Source organism: Mustelus asterias, chromosome 13 (assembly GCF_964213995.1).
Source record: "Mustelus asterias chromosome 13, sMusAst1.hap1.1, whole genome shotgun sequence".
In the NCBI taxonomy this organism is placed as follows: Eukaryota; Metazoa; Chordata; class Chondrichthyes; order Carcharhiniformes; family Triakidae; genus Mustelus; species Mustelus asterias.
The window spans coordinates 11056799-11080472 of NC_135813.1; the positions used below are offsets into that span (position 1 = coordinate 11056799).

Here is a 23674-nt window from a genome sequence, read left to right on the forward strand (position 1 = left end):
TCACCCAAAGGGTTGTGAATCTGTGGAATTCTCTGCCCAGTGAAGTAGTTGAGGCTACCTTATTGAGTGTCTTTAAGGCAAGGTAATTTTTGAACAGTAAAGGAATTAAGGGTTATGGTGAGTGGGCGGGTAAGTGGAGCTGAGTCCATAAAAAGATCAGCCATGATCTTATTGAATGGCGGAGCAGGCTCGAGGGGCCAGATGGCCTACTCCTGCTCCTAATTGTTATGTTCTTATTAATTTAGCAAGGCCAATCAACCTAACCCGCACATCTTTGGACTGTGGGAGGAAACCGGACCACCCGGAGGAAACCCACGCAGACACGGGGAGAATGTGCAAACTCCGCATAGACAGTGACCCGAGGCCGGAATTGAATCCGGGTCTCTGGCGCTGTGAGGCAGCAGTGTTAACTGCTGTGCCACTGGGCCGCCCCCCTGATGTGTTTATCCAATTTCCTTCTGAAAGCATCAACGCTTTTTGCCTCAGTCTCTCCCTGTGGTGGAAAGTCCCGCACCCTAACCACAGGTCAGGCCAATTGAACGCTTCTTTCAAAGAGCCAGTACAGACACGATGGGCCAAATGGCCTCCTTCTGTTCCATCAGATTCTATGTCCATTCCCATGTCCCAGTGCGTAACTCCCCTGATTGAGATTACCAATCTGGTGCTGGGTTTTGTCAAATTATGTGCGGTTTGCATGCTGTGCACTCTGTTCACTAATACCTTTGACCCTGCCAACCCTCACCCAACCCACTTCCCATGATATATTGCCGCCAACGAAGGAAAGTGATCTTTATCTCATCAATCCGGTCTAGCCTCAATATAAATCCAAAATGAAAAGTCAGTACAGATGACTCAACACGTTCCTCTGACCAAAGTCTCTGACTGTTTACTAACTCAGTCCCTCAAACAATCACATTCTTCCACTCAGTCCCTCAACGTTACCTGTATATGTTCTGCTGCAGGTCAAAGTTCAGAGGTTTACCATTTTTCTTCCAGGTCACCTCGGGTTTAGGGGTTCCTGAAACCTCGCAGCTCAACTCTGCTTGAAGATTTGCCAGAGCTGTGATGTTAGTCGGAGCGGGACTTATGGTGGGAGCACCTAGCAGGAAGAAGGAGAATTAAGTAGAGCGAGACAGAAACGGGACGAGGGTTTTTATTGAGGGGGTTTCTTTCACTGGGAAACGAAGGGGAGAATGTAGGGTCGTAGCGCACTTCCAAAACTTGAAAGGTCAGCTGAGATTAATCAGCAAGTAAAGTTTTAAAGTTTTTTTTATCAGTGTCACAAGTAGGCTTACATTAACACTGATAAAGTTACTGTGAAAATCCCCTAGTCGCCACACTCTGTTTGGGTACACTGAGGGAGAATTTAGCACGGCCAATGCATCTAACCAGCACGTCTTTCAGACTGTGGGAGGAAACCGGAGCACCCGGAGGAAACCCACGCAGACATGGGGAGAACGTGCAAACTCCACATAGACAGTGAGCCAAGCCAGGAATCGAACCTGGGTCCCCGGCACTGTGAGGCAGCAGTGCTAACCACTGTGCCACCGGGCTGCTTTATTTTTTTATGCAGCAGGCAATTCATAGCGAAATGTACCAATGCATAATGGAAATGGTATCTTCTGCACAATGCTCTCACCTGGTCCTAACCTGCTCAACGGCCATGTTCTCATTTCCCTTTCCCTGAAGTGATTTCATCCCCTCCCCCAACCAGTGTCTTGTGTTAATATAATATTCCAGAGAGTCAGTGGGTGAAGGATAGAATCAGAGCCCATCTTTACACGCTTTTATGAACATTTATTACATGTATGCGCCTCCGAGCTCAACAAGCCCTGTTTCAATCTATATCTATTTCCAGGGAACAAGTGAATCCCTAATTAATATTTTTAATTCAATCGTGGGACAAGACTGGTGGTATAGTGGACAGTGAAAAAGATTATCTAGGATAGCAACAGGATCTTGATCAATTGGGCCAGTGGGCTGACGAATAGCAGATGGAGTTTCATTTAGATAAATGCGAGGTGATACATTTTGGTAGATCGAGCCAGGGCAGGACTTACTCAGTTAATGGTAGGGCATTGGGGAGAGTTATGGATCTAGGGGTACAGGTTCATAGCTCCTTTAAAGTGGAGTCACAGGTGGACAGAGTGGTGAAGAAGGCATTCGGCATGCTTGGTTTCATTGGTCAGAACATTGAATACAGGAGTTGGGACTTCTTGTTGAGTGTTCTACAAGACATTGATAAGGCCACACTTGGAATACTGTGTACAGTTCTGGTCACCCCATTACAGAAAGGATATTATTAAACTAGAAAGAGTGCAGAAAAGATTTACTCAGATGCTACCAGGACTTGATGGTTTGAGTTATAAGGAGAGGCTGGATAGATTGGGACTTTTTTCCCTGGAGCGTAGGAGGCTTAGGGGTGATCTTGTAGAGGTCTGTATAATAATGAGGGGTTTAGATAAGATAGATAGTCAACATCTTTTCCCAAAGGTAGGGGAGTCTAAAACTAGAGGGCATGATTTAAGGTGAGAGGGGAGAGATACAAAAGGGTCCAGAGGGGCAATTTTTTCACACACAGGATGGTGAGTGTCTGGAATGAGCTGCCAGAGGTAGTAGTAGAGGCGGGTACAATTTTGTCTTTTAAAAAGCATTTAGACAGTTACATGGGTAAGATGGGTATAGAGGGATATGGGCCAAATGTGGGCAATTGGGACTAGCTTAATGGTAAAAGCTGGGTGGCATGGACAAGTTGGGCCGAAGGGCCTGTTTCCATGCTGCAAACCTCTATGACATGGGCGTTGCTGGCTGGCCAGCATTTATTGCCCATCCCTAGTTGCCCTTGAGAAGGTGGTGGTGAGCTGCCTTCTTGAATCGCTGCAGTCCACGTGCTGTGGGTTGACCCACAATGCCGTTCGAGAGAGAAATCCAGGATTTTGACCCAGCGACTGCGGAGGAACGGCGATATATTTCCACGTCAGGATGGTGAGTGGCTTGGAGAGGAACTTGCAGGTGGAGGAGTTCCCATGTATCTGCTGCCCTTGTCCTTCTAGATGGAAGTGGTTGTGGGTTTAGAAGGTACTGTCTAAGGATCTTTGGTGAATTTCTACACTGTATCATGTAGATGGTACACACAGCTGCTACTGAGCGGCGGTGGTGGAGGGAGTGGATGTTTGTGGATGGGGTGCCAATCAAGCGGGGCTGCTTTGACCTGGGTGGTGTCGAGCTTCTTGAGTGTTGTTGGAGCTGCACCCATCCAGGCAAGTGGGGAGTATTCCTGACTTGTGCCTTGTAGATGGTGGAGAGGCTTTGGGGAGTCAGGAGGTGCCCACCACATACCTACAATTAAGCACAATTAACATACAGCTAACAATTTGAGTGTCCCTTCCTTTCCCTTGCCAGATATGGGACTTTTTTTCTCATGTCTCCTCTGTCCTATTGAGTTTGATACAACACACACAATATTTATATAGCCTGAGATGAGAGGGGGAAACTCACTGCCTCAAAAGCCTCCTGGCAGCTTTGCCATTCAAGTCAACATACCCAAGACTTGTAGCTCGATCCGATGATGATCTGTGCCAACCGCGTTTGATGCTGTGCAAAGGTAACGCCCCGAGTCCAAAACCTGGACTGAGCGGATTCGTAGGGATCCCTCGGAGAGAAAGTCAAACCTGCGAGGAAATCAAAAAGAAATCTCCAGTCAGAGAGCAAAGGAGAGACATAAAACCATAAGACCATCAGATATTGGAGCAGAATTAGGCCATTCGGCCCATCGAGTCTGCTCCACCATTCAATCGTGGCTGATAAGTTTCTCAACCCCATTCTCCCAGTTTGCCCCATAACCCTTGATCATAGAATCATAGACCAAAAGGGAAAATGCTGGAAAATCTCAGCAGGTCATCTGGACTCAAAACGTCAGCTCTTTTCTCTCCTTGCAGATGCTGCCAGACCTGCTGAGATTTTCCAGCGTTTTCTCTTTTGGTTTCAGATTCCAGCCTCCGCTGTAATTTGCTTTTATCATAGAATCATAGAAGCCCTACAGTGCAGAAGGAGGCCACTCGGCCCATCAAGTCTGCACCAACTACAATCCCACCCAGGCCCTATCCCCATAACCCTACGCATTTAGCCCACTAATCCCCCTAACCTACATATCTTTGGACACTAAGGGGCAATTTATCATGGCCAATCCACCTAACCTGCACATCTTTGGAGTGTGGGAGGAAACCGGAGCACCCGGAGGAAACCCACGCAGACACGAGGAGAATGTGCAAACTCCACACAGACAGTGACCCAAGCCAGGAATCGAACCCAGGTCCCTGGCGTTTTGAGGCAGCAATGCTAACCACTGTGCCACCGTGTCACCTCCATAATCCATTGATCCTTTTACCAATCAAGAACTTATCTATCTCTGTCTTAAATACACTCAATGACCTGGCCTCCACAGCCTTCTGTGGCAATGAATTTCATAGATTCACCACCCTCTGGCTGAAGAAATTGCTCCTCATCTCAGTTCTAAAGGATCGTCCCTTTACTTTGAGGCTGTGCCCTCAGGTCTTAGTCTCTCCGACTAATGGAAACATCTTCCCCACGTCCACTCTATCCAGACCTTTCAGTATTCTGTTACTTTCAATGAGATCCCCCCTCACCCTTCTAAACTCCATCGTGTACAGACCCAGAGTCCTCAGACGCTCCTCATACGTCAAGCCTTTCATTCCTGGGATCATTCTCATGAACCTCCTCTGGACCCTCACCAAGGCCAGCACATCCTTCCTTAGATACGGGGCTCAAAATTGCTCACAATATTCTAAACGTGGTATCACCAGAGCCTTATAAAGCCTCAGCAGTACATCCCTGTACATGACCATGATGAAGGGAAAACAGCTACTGAATTCAACACTACTTTATGACACTATCAACTCAAAGCCCTAGTCAATGGAACACGTCAGCTGCTAAAGTTTGTGTGCCCAATGGCCACAATTTTCCTTTGGTGCATTCAGGAATCACTGCTCAATCTTCCAAGTCCTTCCAAGTTAGGGCACCTAAGATGAAGGCTATCACAGAAACCATAGAAACCATACAGTGCAGAAGGAGGCCATTCGGCCTAACGGGGGTTAGTGGTGTAGCACTGAGCCATAGACACTCAGCCTTCGGGACATTCCGAGTTAGATATTGCCAGTCAGCGAGAGGTCTGCAGGTTACCTTAGCATTCCCAGGATGGGAATACTGGGAAGAGAAACAGACAAGGTGATCACTTTGTAAAGGATGCCAATCAGAAACGCGGATGAATGGGTGTGGAGAGTGTGTGCTAGTGGATAGAGACAGCGTTTAAATCTGCTGTGCTGCTCTCTCTCCAAAGCTGAACAAGTTGCCAACAATCAGCTTGGCTCACTTACAAAGGATGGCGACTGGCGTGAGGGTCGAGAGGGGTAACTGACACCCAGCACTGTGGAACTGTAATAAAAACTGGGGAAAAGCTCAGCAGATCTGGCAGCATCTGTGGAGATAGAAAGCGAGATAACGGCCAGAATTTTCCAGCCACCCCCCCCCATTCCGCAACCGTTGCAAACACTCGACCAAATCTCCGTTCACTTTAGTGGGACTCAGAGAATCCCGCTGGTGTGAACGGCCAGAAAATTCCACCAATATTTCAAGTCCAATATAACTCTTCTTCACAGAATCATAGAATCCCTACAGTGCAGAAGGAGGCCATTCAGCCCATCGAGTCTGCACCGACCACAATCCCACCCAGTCCCTATCCCCACAGCCCACATATTTACCCTGCTAATCCACCTGACGCTGAGGGAGAATTTAGCATGGCCAATCAACCTAACCCGCACATCTTTGGACTGTGGGAGGAAACCGGAGCACCCCCGGAGGAAACCCACACAGACACGGGGAGAATGTGCAAACTCCACACAGACAGTGACCCAAGCTGGGAATTGAACCCGGGTCCCTGGCGCTGTGAGGCAGCAGTGCTAACCACTGTGCCACCCTTCTCCTGCACACGCTGCCAGACCTGTTGGGCTTTTTTTTTACTGTGGACTTGTACCTCAATAAGAGCCAGCAACCTCAGAAGAAGAAGGGAGAAGATTGATGAAAAGAATTTGACTGGAGATCATGAGTAAATGGATCAGCAACAAATAGAGATGGAGCCAGGATCCTGAGAATTAAGGGACTGAATAATCTAACATTGAGGTAAGGGTGACTATGGTTATAAAAAGGTGCAGCTCTGAGGAAGAGCGGTTTATGTTCCTTCTCCCACACTTACTGAGCAATCTACAAGGCACAAGTCAGGAGTGTGATGGAATACTCCCCACTTGCCTGGATGGGAGCAGCTCCAACAACACTCAAGAAGCTCGACACCATCCAGGACAAAGCAGCCCCGCTTGATTGGCACCACATCTACAAACATCCACTCCCTCCATCTCCAGTTTATAGTGGCAGCACCATCTAGAAGGACAGGTGCAGCAGGCGCATGAGGGCACCACCGCCTGCAAGTTCCTCTCCAAGCCACACACCATCCTGATTTGGAATGATAATCGCCGTTCCTGCGCAGTCGCTGGGTCAAAATTCTGGAACTCTCTCCCTAACAGCACTGTGGGTGTACCTACACCAGAGGGATTGCAGCGGTTCAAGAAAGCAGCTCACCACCACCTTCTCAAGTGCAAATAGGAATGGATAATAAATGCTGAGGAGGTCTTGTGGCGCAGTGGGTTAGCATCCCTGCCTCTGAGCCAGAAGCTCTGGGTTCGAGTCCCATCCCAGGACTTGATGTCCAAGGAAGATGCGTTCATAACGTGGCCAAACAGGGTGAGTGCAAAATCCTTCCAAATATGCCAATGAGGCATAGAGTCATAGAGGTTTACAGCATGGAAACAGGCTCTTCGGCCCAACTTGTTCGTGCTGCCCTTTCTTTTAACCACTAAGCTAGTCCCAATTGCCCGTAATTGGCCCATATCCCTCTATACCCATCTTACCCATGTAACTGTCTAAATGCTTTTTAAAAGACAAAATTGTACCCGCCTCTACTACTACCTCTGGCAGCTTGTTCCAGACACTCACCACCCTCTGGACCCTTTTGTATCTCTCCCCTCTCACCTGAAACCTATGCCCTCTAGTTTTAGACTCCCCTACCATTGGGAAAAGATATTGACTATCTAGCTGATCTATGCCCCTCATTATTTTATAGACCTCTATAAGATCACCCCTAAGTCTCCTACGCTCCAGGAAAAAGAGCCCCAGTCTATCCAGCCTCTCCTTATAATGGCTGGTGATAAGAGCGGGAAACACTCTTGGTCAGTCACGCGAAGTGACGCCCCTCAAGCTATAAACCCCTGGCGATAGACTAGTAACCTGTTCCAGGAATTACTAGCTATGGAAACAAAAGTCTGCCTTAGTGCAACCCCTAGGTGTGGGATTAGAATTGGAACTGGAATAAGTGCTGGTCTATCCAGCAACCCCAACATCCTGTGAACAAATAAATGAATTAAAAGCCTCCTATGATCTGCCTGTACCTGGAGCTGTCTGCAGGCAGCAAACGGCCATCCTTCCTCCAAGTGGTGGTTGGCTTTGGGATGCCCTGGGTCTCACATTCCAATAAAGCAGCCTGGTTGGTGAAGACTGAGAGTGATGGGGAGCTGGCTGTGATTGTCGGAGTGACTGGAATACACGTAATAAAACACGAGATCAATCAGTCCAGGGAAAAAAAACCCCCTGGATTTAACATGTAGAATAACATCCAATGTAAACGAGACTTAAATTTACACTCCGTTATTACCAACCCACTGACCAGTGAAAATATCTTCCCCTGAATTAATTTATCAAAAGCCTGCAGCATTGTGAGTGGGTTTTATTAATCTCCTCAGCTGTTTGCACTGCCCCAGTGAAGAGGGAACAGAGGATTGTGCAACTCCGCACTCACCATGGACAATGACGTTAAAGACCCGGGTCATCTGCCCTGCAATGTTGCTGGCGAGGCAGCTGTACTGACCAGCATCTGTGGCTGCAACATTACTGATCACCAGGAACTGACTGTCTGGCACATTCTGGATGCGAGAATTAGCCTGGAAAAAACAAGACGGAAGAGTTTGGATCACAAAAAATAAATGTAACCACAGTCACAAAGCCCTGATCTCCGAGTAGCAAGGGGTACACACAGTGCACTACCTAAACCTGTCTCATACCATTCCCAAACACCTCCTGCACACATCTCAATATAGAATCATAGAATCTATGGAAGCCATTTGGCCCACCCAGTCTGCACCAACCACATGCGCACCCAGGCCCTATCCCCAGAACCCCATGTATTTACCCTAGCCAATTCCCCTGACACTAAGGGGCAATTTAGCATGGCCAATCCACCTAACCCGCATATCTTTGGACGGTGGGAGGAAACCGGAGCGCCCAGAGGAAACCCAAGCAGACACGGGGAGAATGTGCCCAGACTCCACACAGCAGTGACCCAAACCAGGAATTGAACCCAGGTCCCTGGTGTTGTGAGGCAGCAGTGCTAACCACTGTGCCACCGTGCCGCCCGCCTGTGCCACTGTGCCGCATTGTCTGTGAACACTTGCTGATTAATCTCAGCTTACTTTTCGGTCTTTTCAAGTCAGTGACTTATGACCCTGGATACTCTCCTTAGTTTTCCCATAAAAGAAATCCCCTCAGCAAAAGCAGCACGGCGGCACAGTGGTTAGCACTGCTGCCTCACAATGCCAGGGTTCAATTCTGGCCTAGGGTCACTGTCTGTGTGGAGCTTACATGTTTTTATTATTCATTCATGGGACATGGGCGTCGCTGGCTGGCCAGCATTTATTGCCCATCCCTAGTTGCCCGAGGGCAGTTGAGAGTCAACCACATTGCTGTGGCTCTGGAGTCACATGTAGGTCAGACCAGGCAAGGACAGCAGAATTCCATCCCTAAAGGATATTAATGAACCAGATGGGCTTTTCCAACAATCGACAATGGTTTCATGGTCATCAGTAGATTCTTAATTCCAGATTTTTTTTTATTGAATTCAAATTCCACCATCTCCCGTGGCGGGATTCGAACCCAGATCCCCAGAACATTAGCTGAGTTTCTGGATTAATAGTCTAGTGATAATTTCGCTAGGCCATCGCCTCCCCTTCTGTTCTCCACATGTCTACGTGGGTTTTGTCTGGATGCTCCGACTTCCTCCCACAGTCCCAAGATGTTCAGGTTAGGTGGATTGGCCATGCTAAATTGCCCCTTGGTTTAGTTTATTTATTAGTGTCACAAGTAGACTTACATTAACACTGCAATGATGCTAGTGTGATCGTGTCCCAAGATGTATAGGTTAGATGGATTCGCCATGGTAGATGTGTGGATTTTACAGGGATCGATAGGGGAGAGGGCCTGAGTAAGATTCTGAGTCAGAGTCGGTGCAGACTCGATGGGACGAATGGCCTCTTCTGCACTGTAGATATTCTATGAATCTATGATTCTAAAGACAATTGACCCATTCCTGTCTTATTCTATTTAATTTTCTTGCTTCCTGCTACACGTCGCATGGGAATTTGGAATTGTGCCAATGTCCCATCTAGTGATTTCAGAAATCACCTTTGACTACAAACTCACAGCAAACTCAAAGGTCAAACTGAATCTTAAATTGTCTATCTCAGATAGATCATGAGAATGATTGCTATAACCTGGTACTGTCAGAAATATTGCTCTGAGCTATCGGATCAAGAGGTAAACTGCTGAGCTTGAATGATGGGAGTGTTATTCAGGTTGTAACGGCGGTACAATCCTTGAATATCAACATTTCCAAAACACTGACAATGCAGAATATATATTATCATAGAGTCCCTACAGGGCAGAAGAGGCCATTCAGCCCATTGAGACTGCGGCAGCTCTCTGACAGAGTAATTTACCCAGGCCTTCTCCCCCGTCCTATCCCCAGAGTCCCATACATTTCCCATGGCCGATCCATGTAACCGTTGGACTATGGGAGGAAACCGGAGCACCCGGAGGGAACCCACGCAGACACGGGGGTGCAGACTCCGCACAGACAGTGACCCAAGGCCAGAATTGAACCTGGGTCCCTAGCGCTGTGAGGCAGCAGTGCTAACCACTGTGCCACCGTACTGGCACATGGACTACCTGATTGGAAAGAAAGGTGAAGGCCATGTACGCCTATTAAAGTCGACTGTCCAAAAACACTCACTTGTAATGGGACATTGTTCTTGAACCACTGGACAATGGGAGGTGGATCAGCCTCGGTCTTGCATTCCAGGCTCAGCTGCTCCTCAGCCAGCAGAGTAACTACCTCAACATCACTGGAGCCCACGATGTGCGGAGGGACTGGATGAAGCAGAGAGAAACACAACTGAAACATGAGGCACCTGGTCAAATATCAAATTGGAAATGGATCAAACTGAAATAGAAAGTGCAAGCACTAAATTGGGGATACGGATACACAGGGAGATAGTGATAGAGGGCAGCACGGTGGCACAGTGGTGCTGTGTCACAACGCCAGGGACCCAGGTTCGATACCTGGCTTGGGTCATTGTCTGTGTGGGGTCTGCATGTTCTCCCCGTGTCTGCGTGGGTTTCCTCTGGCTGCCCCGGTTTCCTCCCACAGTCCAAAGATGTGCGGGTTAGGTGCATTGGCCGTGCTAAATTCTCCCTCAGTGTACCTGAACAGGCGCCAGAGTGTGGCGACTAGGGGATTTTCACAGTAACTTCATTGCAGTGTTAATGTAAGCATACCTGTGACACTAATAACATTTTTAAAAAACTTTAGTTGTGGTCGCCACACTACCGGAAGGATGTGGAGGCTTTGGAAAGAGTACAGAAAAGGTTTACCAGGGTGTTGCCTGGTTTGGAGGGTATTTGCTTTGAGGAGAGATTGGAGAAGCTTGGTTTGTTTTCACTTGAACGTCAGAGGCTGAGGGGCGACCTGATAGAAGGTTACAAAATGATGACAGGCACAGATAGAACGGATAGTCAAAGTCTTTTTCCCCAGGGTAGAAATGTCAAATACTAGGGGACCCAAGTTTAAGGTAAAAGGGGAAAAGTCAAAAGGAGCTGTGAGAGGCAAGCATTTTACACAGAGGATGATAAGTGTCTGGAAGGCACTGCCAGAGGAGGTGGTAGAAGCAGATACAATAGCAATGTTTAAGAGGCATCTTGACAGATACATGATTTTCACACAGAGGGTGGTGAGTGTCTGGAACAAGCTGCCAGAGATGGTAGTAGAGGCGGGTACAATTTTGTCTTTTAAAAAGCGTTTAGACAGTTACATGGGTAAGATGGGTATAGAGGGATATGGGTCAAATGTGGGCAATTGGAACCAGCTTAGTGGTTAAAAAAAAGGGGTGGCATGGACAAGTTGGGCCAAAGGGCCTGTTTCCATGTTGTAAACCTCTATTAGACAGGGAATAGAGGGATATGGACTGCATAGAGGCGAAAGGTGTTTAGTGTAGAAAGGCGTCATGTGTTGGCATGGGCTTGGTGGGCCAAAGGGCCTGTTCCTGTGCTGTATTGTTCTTTGTTGTTCTTTGTACTCCATGGGATAGAATGGCTGTGGAGATGTGAGGATGAACACAGAAACCAGGACGGGGTAGATTTAAGATGGACCGGATATTAAAGGACAAGTGGCCTCTGCTTACTGCAAAGTTTCTGGCACTGATTTGCAGACTATTCCTCTGATATTGAGCCCCAGGATTTTCATGTATACTGTTGTGGAAGATGCTAGGTGCTATTCATTCAATGACAGCAGCTGTAATAAGTCCTCGGAGGCAGAAGCCCCTTCGCCAAAATCCCTTTATTTACAAGTCTGACAACAGGATACAGAGCGCTTTCAGTCAGCGGGCTACACTAGGAGTGCCAGAGGAACTGACACTCCTGGTTAAATACAAAGCAAGAGTCTCCCTGATTGACCCTCCCATCAATTTGGCCCTTAATCGGGGAGTTCATACTCTAACCGGCCCACCTCAATTGCCTGATTAAAGCCGTTACAGTAGCAATGCTTGGTTATGTTATCACCATTCGCACTGTAAAGTGTGGAGGTGATTCAGGGCATCAGGAATTTAAGTTACGAGGAAAGCAGACACTTTGCCACATGGAAGCAGATTGAACGTCCACCTGCAAGACTAAAATGGAGCCGAGGACAGGGGACAGGACAAGGAGAAAAGCATGAAAAGAGAAAGTTTAAATGATATAACCATACCGTTTATCGTTACTAAAAACTGCAGCTGATCCTCACCAGCCGGATTTGTTGCCAGGCAGGTATAGAGTCCAGCATCTTCCACCTGTGATAAACCACAGTGTAAACATTATGTCCAGTAATTTACCATTAACATGGACCCTATAGTAAAAAGTCTAATGTCCCAACTGTGTTAGGGGTTGTGGGTTTTACACAAAAAGAAAACGATTTGCAGGCGTAGTTTCAAACTAACAACAGATTTATTGCGGGAACTGTTGCCCGTACAGAGTAGAAAATGAAAGCAAACAGGAACCTGTGAAACATCCTAATTACATCACCATCAAATCTTGTGACTGGCTCTTAAAGCAATCATGCAACCACTTAAATCTATAGCAAAAAGGAACACAGATGTCATTGCTAGAAGCTTTAGACACACTTTAAATTTAGATTTCCTGTCCCTTCTCCGACCAGCAGAATAAGCAGATGAGTAACTCTTGTTCTTTATTAGACTGGAGAATCCAGATTTTCAAAGCCAATGGTCCATTGTGATCCACTGCCCGGTTTTCCCCCTTTCCCTGTGGGACACACATGTCTGTAGGATGGGGAACAGGGAACATATCAATCCACCTGCCTATAGCAGTGTATGCTGCAGAATCCAGACTTCAGTGTTGTATGCCCGGAACCATTGCTGATCCCAGGGTAAGTCAGTGGATGACAGGATCGGGGCGGCACGGTGGCACAGTGGTTGGCACTGCTGCCTCACAGCGTCAGGGACCCGGGTTCCCGGCTTGGGTGACTGTCTGTGTGAAGTTTGCACATTCTCCCCGTGTCTGCATGGGTTTCCTCCGGGCACTCCAGTTTCCTCCCACAGTCTGAAAGACGTGCTGGTTAGGTGCATTGGGCTTGCTAAATTCTCCCTCGGTGTACCCGAACAGGCGCTGGAGTGTGGCGACTCGGGGATTTTCACAGTAACTTCACTGCAGTGCTAATATGAGCCTATTTATAACACTAATAAATAAATTTTAAACTGTACAAACTGAGCTTCCTGAAGGAGTTCCATAGCCACAGCAATGCCCCCCCCAATCTTAGACCACCGTCCTGCACTTGGCTCATTTTCAGATTAAGCTCCAGGAACAGTCAAAGATACTCAATCTGCTTTCTCAGTCACATTCATCATTTGGAATATTGCAGCATTTCCAGCACTCTGTAACTCAACACAAAATTTAGCAGCCGAGAGCACATATACAGCTAAAAAGTGGCTTTCCAGGAGTACAAATAGTCATCCGGTAGTACAGAACGTGAATATTGCTGAAAAAATACATTTTGTCAAAGTTTTTCATCATGCACTCATCAGGACAATTACAAGAATACAGCCAGTTGTGGGTTACAATTTCTTGTCATAACAAGGTTAAGATAAGGTGCAATTTTCAAGCAGTTAATGAAGCTGGTACAATGAGGGAATCCAAATGCCAATTCGGCTGCTGCTCACGCCTCCATTTGCAAAGCTGGTCAAGTGGCCACTTCAAGAGATGCCCCTTTATACATTGCTGTCAAAATGGGTGAAAAGAACTACTCCAACCAATAAAACAGCCGATAAGCTGAAGAATTGCCTACCTGCACGCTCTCTATCCTGAGCACCTCTCCGTCACTCAGCACCGAGCCCAGAGGCACTCCGTCCTTTACCCAGCTTACTTCAGGGAGAGGGACTCCCACTGCTGCGCACACCAGCTCCAGGGGGCTACTCAGCAGGACGGACACTTCCTGCGGCATCTCAGAGTCAGAAATCTGCGGTGGTTCTACAAGGTGAGATTTTTACTGAGAGCGGAAAACACGACATTGTGCGAGTTCTCAGTTTCACAATGTTCCCCTCCTCCGATCCTCACACAAAGCAACAACTGCCATTATAAACAGCGCCTTAATGAAATAAAACATCTTCACAAGAATACCATCAAACAAAATCGAACACACATATTGATAAAGGTGGGTTTTAAGGAGTTCAGATAGTCATCTGGTAGTGCAGAATTTGAGCATTGCTGAAAAAAGACATTCTGCCGAAGCTTTTCATCTTGCACTCATCAGGACAATCACAAGAATAATAAAGTCGGGGAAAAAACAACTTTATTATGTATGAGAAGAGTGTTGGTTGATTGACAAGAGTGGACTTTGATTGGTAGAGGTGTTGCCATGAAAAATGCACCAGTTGATGGTGACTGTCAGTTAACTGCCAAGCATTGTTTGAAAATTTGAACCTGGCAACTTGACTCATACTGGGCAAAGCTTTGCCCTGAGGAACGAATCAGCCCATGGCTATCACTTACTTTGTTTCACTGAAACAGGTGCAATGTGTTCATGGTCAGCATTCTCGTCTCAGATAGTATGAATTTGTTTGCCCTGACATTGGTGTTCATGTGATCGTCCTGATGAGTACAAGGCAAAACATTTTGACAAAATGTCTATTTTCAGCAATATTCAAGTTTTAAGGAGTCTTAAAGGATGAGCGAGAGGAAGAGAGGTTTAGAGACGGAATTCCAGAGTTCAGGGCCCAGGCAATTGAAAATACAGCCCCCAGTGTTGCCATGATTTGAAGGGTGCATGGTGCTCTTGGAAATCACTGCTGGAGCACAGTTGCTATAAAGAAATAGGGAAGCACAATAATTTGAACTGCAATGTTATCCTAAACATTACAAGCAAAGATAAGTCTCCCTTACTGTCAGATCTGAAGTCTTGTGGTACATTGGGTAAACATAGAAACACAAAATAGGAACAGGAGTAGCCATTTGGCCCATCAAACCTGTTCCGCCATTTAATATGATCATGGCTGATCCTCTATTTCAACACCATATTCCTGCTCTCTCCCCATACCCCTTAATGCCTTCAGAGTTTAGACATCCATTTCCTTCTTAAATATTCAGTGATTTGGCCTCCAGTGTCTTCTGTGCCAGAGAATTCCACAGGTTCACCACCCTCTGTACAGTTCTGGTCACCCTATTGTATAAAGGATATTATTAAACTAGAAAGAGTGCAGAAAAGATTTACTAGGATGCTACTGGAACTTGATGGTTTGAGTTATAAGGAGAGACTGGATAGACTGGGACTCTTTTCCATGGAGCGTAGGAGGCTGAGGGGTGATCTTATAGAAGTCTATAAAATAATGAAGTGCATAGACAAGGTAGATAGTCAATATCTTTTCCCAAAGGTAGGGGAGTCTAAAACTAGAGGGCATAGGTTTAAGGTGAGAGGGGAGAGATACAAAAGTGTCCAGAGGGGCAATTTGTTCACACAGAGGGTGGTGAGTGTCTGGAACAAGGTGCCAGAGGCTCCAATATCTTACGGTCTTATGGTCTTAGGACGTCTCAAAGGACTTTACAGCTAATGAAGTAGTTTTAAAGTGTAGTGCATTTAGACTTTTACATGGGTAAGATGGGTATAGAGGGATATGGGCCAAATGCACAATTGGGATTAGCTTAGTAGTTAATAAAAAGGGGCGGCATGGACAAGTTGGGCCGAAGAGCCTGTTTCCATGCTGTAAACCTCTATGACTCTGAGTGAAGAGATTTCTCCTCGTCTCAGTCCTAAATGGCCTCCTCTGTATCCTGAAACTGTAACCCTCTGTAGTGCCCCTGCCTCAGAGCCAGAAGCTCAGAGTTCAAGTCCCACCCCAGATCTTAATGGCCAAGGAAGGTGTGTTGGGTATCAACCTGTAAATCAACCTGCAAATCCTCCTAACACGCGCCAATTGCAGACAGTGAGAGCGGGAGAGATTCCTGGTCAGCCATGTGATGGAAAGAAAGCTGGAACCTCCGCCATCATTATCCTTAGCTCCAGGCTACAACACGCTTGTCAAAGTGCATGTTGCCACAGCAACCTGAACTCCCCGAGTGAACGTAACACATCACCACCAATGTTCTGCCTCAGCACATTTCCCTCAGCCCACCCAATGTGAAGTTACCCATGTTGCATCATTGTGTCATTTAAAACTGGTGGTTTGAGATAGCCTGGGAGATTATTTTGTATTTGTGGCTTAAAACTGGAGAAAGAAAGACTTGCATTGATATAGCACCTTTCACAATTACAGCACCTTTCACAAATGAGGTAAGGAAGAATTTCTTCATCCAGAGAGTGGTGAATCTGTGGAACTCTTTGCCACAGAGGGCTGTGGAGGCCGGGTCATTGAGTGTCTTTAAGACAGAGATAGATAGGTTTTTGATCAATAAGAGGATCAAGGATTACGGGGAGAAGGCAGGAGAATGGGGATGTGAATCATATCAGCCATGATTGAATGGTGGAGCAGACTCGATGGGCCGAATGGCCTAATTCTGCTCCAATATCTTATGGTCTTATGGTCTTAGGACGTCTCAAAGAACTTTACAGCTAATGAAGTAGTTTTAAAGTGTAGTCCCTCTTGTAACGTAGGTGACGTGACATCTAGGGTGGGATTTTCCAGCCGAGCTTGCCCCAGGACTGGAAAAATCCCACTTGTGGTCAATGGACCTTTGCATCCACATTATACTGCATCTGCCATGCAGATGCCCACTCACTCAGCCTGTCCAAATCACACTGAAGCATCTCTGCATCCTCCTCACAGCTCATCCTCCCACCCAACTTCGTATCATCTGCAAATTTGGAGATAATACATTTATTTCCCTCTTCCAAATCATTAATATATAATGTGAACAGTTGGGGTCCTAGCACAGATCCTGTGGAACACGATTATTTTCTCTTTGCCAATCAGAAAACGACCCATTTATGCCGACTCTTTGCTTCCTATCTGCTAACCAGCTTTCTATCCATCTCAAGACGTTACCTGCAATCTCATGTGCTTTAACTTTAGATCTGTTATGTGAGACCTTGTCGAAACCCTTCTGAAAGTCTAAATAAACCACATCCACTGGTTCTTCTTGGTCAACTCCACTAGTTACCAGAGACCTGGAAGATTATTGTTGACTACCTCACGCTCATCGAGTTACTGGTTAACCAGGGGAAATTAAAACCATGGGTGGAGAGAGGAAATAAGCTTGAATGGACAAAGAGTGCATGTCAATCCAATGAGAAAAGGGGTGTGTACACCCACATAACCTTTGAACTGTCTGACAGCTCAGATCATCAGAGTTTCCCTTTAAGAGTGCGTCCATTCACAGTGCGCCCGTCACTCACCCATGACTATCAGGTTGAAGTGTCTTGAAGCCTTGCCTGCCTCATTCGCAGCGAGGCAGGAATACCATCCAGCGTCATCAATGCTGACAGAGGGCAGCTGTAGCCTCATCCCACTGCTCTCCGGCATCAGGTCATTGGGCACCAGCAGTTCACCATCCTTCAACCAGGAGAACGTAGGGGGCGGGAGACCACCAACATCGCACGTGAAGGATACCGAAGCTCCTCTCAGCACCATCACTTCCTCAGTGTCTCTGGGATTCTCAAACCTTGGAGGATCTGGATGAGGATGGTGGGGGAGTGGGAAGAGACGGGGAATCAAAGAGTCACGGAATTGCAAAAAAAGAGGCCATTCAGCCCATCATGTGTGTGCCATCTCTCCGGATGAACAATTCACCAGGTGCCACTCCAACCTCTCCCTGTAGCTTAGCACATTCTTCCTTTTCCGGTAACAATCCGATTCCCTGTTGAATGCTTCAACTGATCCAGGCTCCGCCATGTCTCAGGCAGCGCTCTCCCAATCCTAGCCACTCACTACCTCAAAATGGCTTCCTACCTGCTCTGTCCAGACCTCACCCCTCGATCAAATCTCCTCTCAACCTTCTCTTCTCCAAACACAACGGTCCCAACTTCTCCAATCTATCCACAAAACTGAAGTTCCTCATCCCTGGGACAGTTCTTGATAACAGCAACATCACCAAAACATAACCTGAAGCAAAATCTTCAGATAGTTCCTTGAATTGGATCATCTTTGGGTCAATTTATTTCTCTAGGCCCGAGGCAGGGATAGGCACTGTACCTGGGGCGGCACGGTGGCACAGTGGTTAGCACTGCTGCCTCACAGCGCCAGGGACCCGGGTTCGATTCCCGGTTTGGGTCACTGTCTGTGTGGAATCTGCACATTCTCCCCGTGTCTGCATGGGTTTCCTCCGGGTGCTCCGGTTTCCTCCCACAGTCCGAAAGGCATGCTGGTTAGGTGGATTGGCCATGCTAAATTCTCCCTTAGTGTACCCGAACAGGCGCCGGAGTGTGGCAACTAGGGGAGTTTCACAGTAACTTCATTGCAGTGTTAATGTAAGCTTACTTGTGACACGAATAAATAAACTAAAAGGGAGGAATGCCCTTGAGCTTCCTGAAGAGCAGGAGCCAGAAGATCCTGGGGACTGGACATCACCTGGCACAGGCCCCAGGGCAGTTATGATAAATAGGGAGGGGAGCGTCCAGAAACTCTTTGAAGAGTATTGTCGGCCCACCAGTCTTCTGAGACGAATATAAAAAGCCCCTTACACCACTTGAAGAGGAGCTGGGACGTCCTGGCCAATATTTATCCCTCAACTAACATCACTTGATTTGATCTGATTACTGTGGGAGTTGATGTTAAGAACAAAGAAAATTACAGCACAGGAACAGGCCCTTCGGCCCTCCAAGCCTGCACCGACCATGCTGCCCGACTGAACTAAAACCCCCTATCCTCCCGGGAACCATATCCCTCCATTCCCATCCTATTCATGTATTTGTCAAGATGCCCCTTAAAAGTCACTATTGTATTTGCTTCCACTACCTCCCCCGGCAGCGAGTTCCAGGCACCCACCGCCCTCTGTGTAAAAAACTAGCCTCGTACATCTCCTTTAGTCATTGCCCCTCACACCTTAAACCTATGCCCCCTAGTAATTGACTCTTCCACCCTGGGAAAAAGCTTCTGACTTTCCACTCTGCCCATGCCTCTCATAATCTTGTAGACTTCTATCGCCCCTTAACTAGTCTCTATCCCCACTGCACCATAGTCAACTCTCTCCAAACTCCAACATTTAACCCCTTGACCTCTATTTCCTAAAAACTGCTTCCTTTTAAAACCTATGCTTATTGTTAGTTAATCACAACTGCTTCTCACCCCAGCTTCTTCTTCAAGCTTGCTGCATTATGAGCCATGACCCTTTCACCCAAGTTTGGCAATCAGGTGGAACCTGGACATTTAAATGACCATCCGCAGTGTTAAGGATTATTGTCGGAGTGGGTGGGGGGCATGGTGGGGTGGGTGGGTGGATGGGAGGGGCAGGCAGTGGAATTGAGGACACAATCAGATCAGCCATGAAGTTACCGAATGGCGGATCAAGCTTGAAGAGCTGAATGACTTCCTCCTAATTCTCATACATGTTCTTACATCAAGCATCACTGGGATGGGAGGACAGATTCTCTTTTTCCCATTAATCTCGCAGGGCAGCCAGCCCTGGTGAGTCAGTGGTGCTAACTCACTATGCTGACTTTGTAACTGGTAAGGAAATCACTATCTACTAGGGTGGCACAGTGGTTAACACTGCTGTCTCACAGCGCCAGGAACCCAGGTTCAATTCCGGCCTCGGGTGACTCTGTGCAGAGTCTGCATGTTCTCCCCGTGTCTGCATGGGTTTCCTCTCACAGTCCAAAGATGTACAGGTTGGGTGGATTGGCCATGCTAAATTGCCCCTTAGTATCCAGAGATGTGGAGGTTAGGTGGATAGGCTGTGCTAAATTGCCCTTAGTATCCCAAGATGTAACGATTAGGTGGATTGGCCATACTCAATTGCTCCTTAGTGTCCCAAGATATGCAGATTGGATGGATTGGCCATGCTAAATTGCCCTTGGTATCCCAAGATGTGAACATAGGTGGATTGGCCATACTAAATTGCTCCTTAGTGTCCCAAGATGTGCAAGTTCAGTGGATTGGCCATGCTAAATTGCCCCTTAGTGTCCCAAGTTGTGCAGGTTGGGTGGATTGGCCATGCTAAATTGCTCCTTAGTATCCCGAGATGTGGAGGTTAGGTGGATTGGCCATGCTAAATTGCCCCTTAGTGTCCCAAGATGTGCAGGGTTCAGTGGATTGGCCATGCTAAATTGCCCCTTAGTGTCCCAAGATGTGCGAGTTGGGTGGATTGGCCATGCTAAATTGCCCCTTAGTGTCCCAAGATGTGCAGGGTAAATATGTGGGGTTATGGGGATAGGGACTGTGTGGGATTGTTGTCGGTGCAGGCTCGATGGGCCGAATGGCCTCCTTCTGCACTGTAGGGATTCTATGACTCTCTATGTTTCTCTCTCCCTGAGGCTCTCATTGGCTGCGGGGATGGGGGGAAGAGTAGGGGGGGGGTGTACAAATGGAATAATGGCCACATTGCAAGTGGCTCTCAAACATGTCCTGCTGACTGAAGAGGAACAATGTCAGAAGCTTGGGAGGAGGCCAGATAGTCAGATTGGGAAATCCTGAACAAGGTGGGACAGAAACAATCTGAACTGAGCGGGGGAGGGAAGTTTAAATCCCAATCTTTCCCGAGAATGTTTTGTTCAAAGCCGATGACGCACCTTGGACTCGCAGGTGGTAATGCTGCTCCGTCACGCCTGCCTGACTCACAGCGACGCACGTGTAGGATCCTGTATCAGAAATCTGGACCTGAGCAATCCTAGAGGAAGGAGACAAAAGCAAGTCACGCTGGTTTATAGTTGAACCATTGAGAATGTCCTTTCGTTCCATCGAGTGCACAAAGGCCCTCACTCTTTTACCTCAGGATCTGGCCGGCTGACAGCAACCTCACATGGGATGAGATGGCAAGTGGTAATCCATCCTTCAACCAGGTGAGCTGTGGGGGAGGGGTACCGGCAGCTCTGCATTCCAGTGTGACCATTGCGTTCGGCACTGCCGTAAGGACCTCAGGAAGACTGGGGATTCTGCTGATATTCGGAGGCACTGGGGACGATGAGAAAAACAAAATTACATCCAGGCACTTGAAAGCAATTATATCCAGGCAAACTCTGAAGAGAGTGTGGGAGCATTGAGTACAAGAGTTGGCAAATCGTGTTGTAGCTACATAAAACATTGGTTAGGCCGCATTTGGAGTATTGCGTGTAGTTCTGGTCGCCACACTACCAGAAGGGTGTGGAAGCTTTGGAGAGAGTGCAAAGAAGTGTCACCAGGATGTTGCCTGGTCTCGAGGGTGTTGACTATAGAAACCCTACAGTGCAGAAGGAGGCCATTCAGCCCATCGAGTCTGCACCGACCACAATTCCACCCAGGCCCTACCCCCACATATTTACCCGCTAATCCACGCATCCCAGGACTCTAAGGGGCAATTTTTAACCTGGCCAATCAACCTAACCCACACATCTTTGGACTGTGGGAGGAAACCGGAGCACCCGGAGTAAACCCACGCAGACACGAGGAGAATGTGCAAACTCCACACAGACAGTGACCCGAGCCGGGAATCGAACCCGGGACCCTGGAGCTGTGAAGCAGCAGTGCTAACCACCGTGCTACCGTGCCGACTATGAGGAGAGGTTGAATAAACTAGGATTGTTTTCACTGGAAAGACGGAGGCTGAGGGGAGATTTGAAAGAGGTGTACAGAATTATGAGAGGGAGAGACAGGGTGGATAGTCAGCGGCTTTTTCCCAGGGTGGAAGTGTCAATTACAAGGGGGCACAGGTACAAGGTGAGCGGGGGAAAGTTTAAGGGAGATGTGCGGGAGAAGTTTTTCACGCAGAGAGTGGTGGGTGCCTGGAACGCGCTGCCAGAGAAGGTGGTGGAAGCAGGCACATTAGCAACATTTAGGAGGCATCTGGGTGGGTACATGAATAGGGAGGGAATAGAGAGATAAGGACCGAGTAAGGGCAGAAGGTTTTTTTTAGTTGGGTTAGGGCAGCATGGTCGGTGCAGGCTTGGAGGGCCGAAGGACTTATTCCTGTTCTGTACTTTTCTTTGTTCTTTGTTCAAATCCCACACCAGAGACATGGGCGCATAACCTAGGCTGATATTCAATGCAACACTGAGGGGCTCCTGGACAATATTTATCCCTCATCGAGCATCAAAATGAGAGTTTACCTGGTCATTGTCTCAGTGCTGGGTGCTGCCACATCACTTACACTACAATAGTGACCCTCCGCTCATTCTGTTTGTTCCAAGTATACCATAAATATTGAGTTGTGTGTGTAAAGTAATAATGTACAAATGATTTTCCAGAAATGAAAAAGTTGCCCCTGAGGAAAAAGGGGAGTTGGAATTCCTACTTAGTCAACATGGAGCTCCCATTTTGCTTTTACAGGATCTTGTAGGAGTTTGGCCTGAGTTTTTGAGTATGTAGGCGGGAGATGGGCATGGGCTGGAGATCAGACACAGGCCTGAGGCAGCAATGGAGGCGGCCTAACGGCAAGGCCGGTAGGTTAGAAGACTCTCATTCGTTGACTGGGACATCAGTCCAGTTCCAATCATGCTTGTTAGGCCCTCTAGCCCTCACTCCACTCCCCTGACCCTTCTCTGCCTATTCATCCAGTATCCATAGGCACAGAAGACAGAGCCATATGACATCACCGGCAAGTCTTTGAAATGCTCATTTTCATTAAAATTTTAAAAAACCAAAATCAGACATCCATCATTCCCTTTGAAAAAAATTGCCCTTCTTGTAACCTGATAAAACTGTCAGTTAAACTCAGCCAGTGAAAACAGCCCCTCTTAACCTTATCCAAATAAACACACAGGCATTGTAAAACTGCTAGAAAGAACACTCCGTAATGGAGACAGCAATGTCAGGAGTGCTGAGTGTGAGCTCGCGACCGATATCCCCATCCTGCAATGATCAGAACTACCAGAAACAGGAATGGGGGCAGGAATCCCAGAATCAAGTTCCAACCTGACATCTTTAGACTCCTGACACCTCAATAAGGTCACAATCAGAGGCAGGAATCTCCGAGCACTTGAGTTGACAGTTTTTGCCACAGGATATAAGCTGCAAGGACATGATAAGTCGGGATGTTCACTTACCAAGTACATTGAGTATGAACACTTTGGTCTCTTCCCCAGCGGGATTCCGTGCCACACAAGTATACCTCCCTGTGTCCGAAGGCAAAAGCCCCTTTATACCCAAGGAACTACCATCCGAGGACAAACTACAGAATGAGCAGAAAACAAATATCTTATTACCAAATGAACCAGCAGCATTCTACATTCCAATTCCTTCACTCAGTCTCAGTTGAGGCCTAGTGAAACAAGGCTTCACCAAGTGCCCTCTACCACCAATCCCTTGGTGGAAGGGTTGAGAACCAGAGGACACTTCGATTGGTAAAAGAACCAAAAGCAGTTAACATGAGGAAAAGCCTCTTTCACACGGCAAGTGGTTCGGATCTGGAATGCTTACCTGAGAGTTTGGTGGAGGCAGATTACACTGGGATTTACAAAAGAGAACTGGATAAGCACCTGGAGGAAAGAAATTGCCGGGCTACAAGGGTAGGGAAGTGGGCAGTGCTTTGGTTCTTGACGCTCCAATAGTGCGACACGGTGGCACAGTGGTTAGCATTGCTGCCTCAAAGCGCCAGGGTCTCATGTTCGATTCCCAGC

The 23674-nt window shown here is 47.4% G+C and overlaps 1 protein-coding gene across 1 annotated transcript in view; it reads right to left on the bottom strand.

The window, feature by feature from the left end:
- The window catches only part of LOC144503050 (hemicentin-1-like), a 390871-nt gene that overhangs the window by 78728 nt on the left and 288469 nt on the right, over window positions 1-23674 (bottom strand). The window contains exons 63-73 of the mRNA XM_078227553.1: window positions 23102-23226; window positions 20852-21035; window positions 20654-20751; window positions 17324-17599; window positions 13784-13965; window positions 12194-12275; window positions 10187-10323; window positions 7922-8063; window positions 7515-7659; window positions 3544-3671; window positions 943-1099 (exon numbers count right to left, since the gene is read on the bottom strand). Of these exons, the coding sequence (XP_078083679.1) occupies window positions 943-1099; window positions 3544-3671; window positions 7515-7659; window positions 7922-8063; window positions 10187-10323; window positions 12194-12275; window positions 13784-13965; window positions 17324-17599; window positions 20654-20751; window positions 20852-21035; window positions 23102-23226 (1656 nt within the window). The remainder of the gene's footprint in view (window positions 1-942; window positions 1100-3543; window positions 3672-7514; window positions 7660-7921; window positions 8064-10186; window positions 10324-12193; window positions 12276-13783; window positions 13966-17323; window positions 17600-20653; window positions 20752-20851; window positions 21036-23101; window positions 23227-23674) is intronic.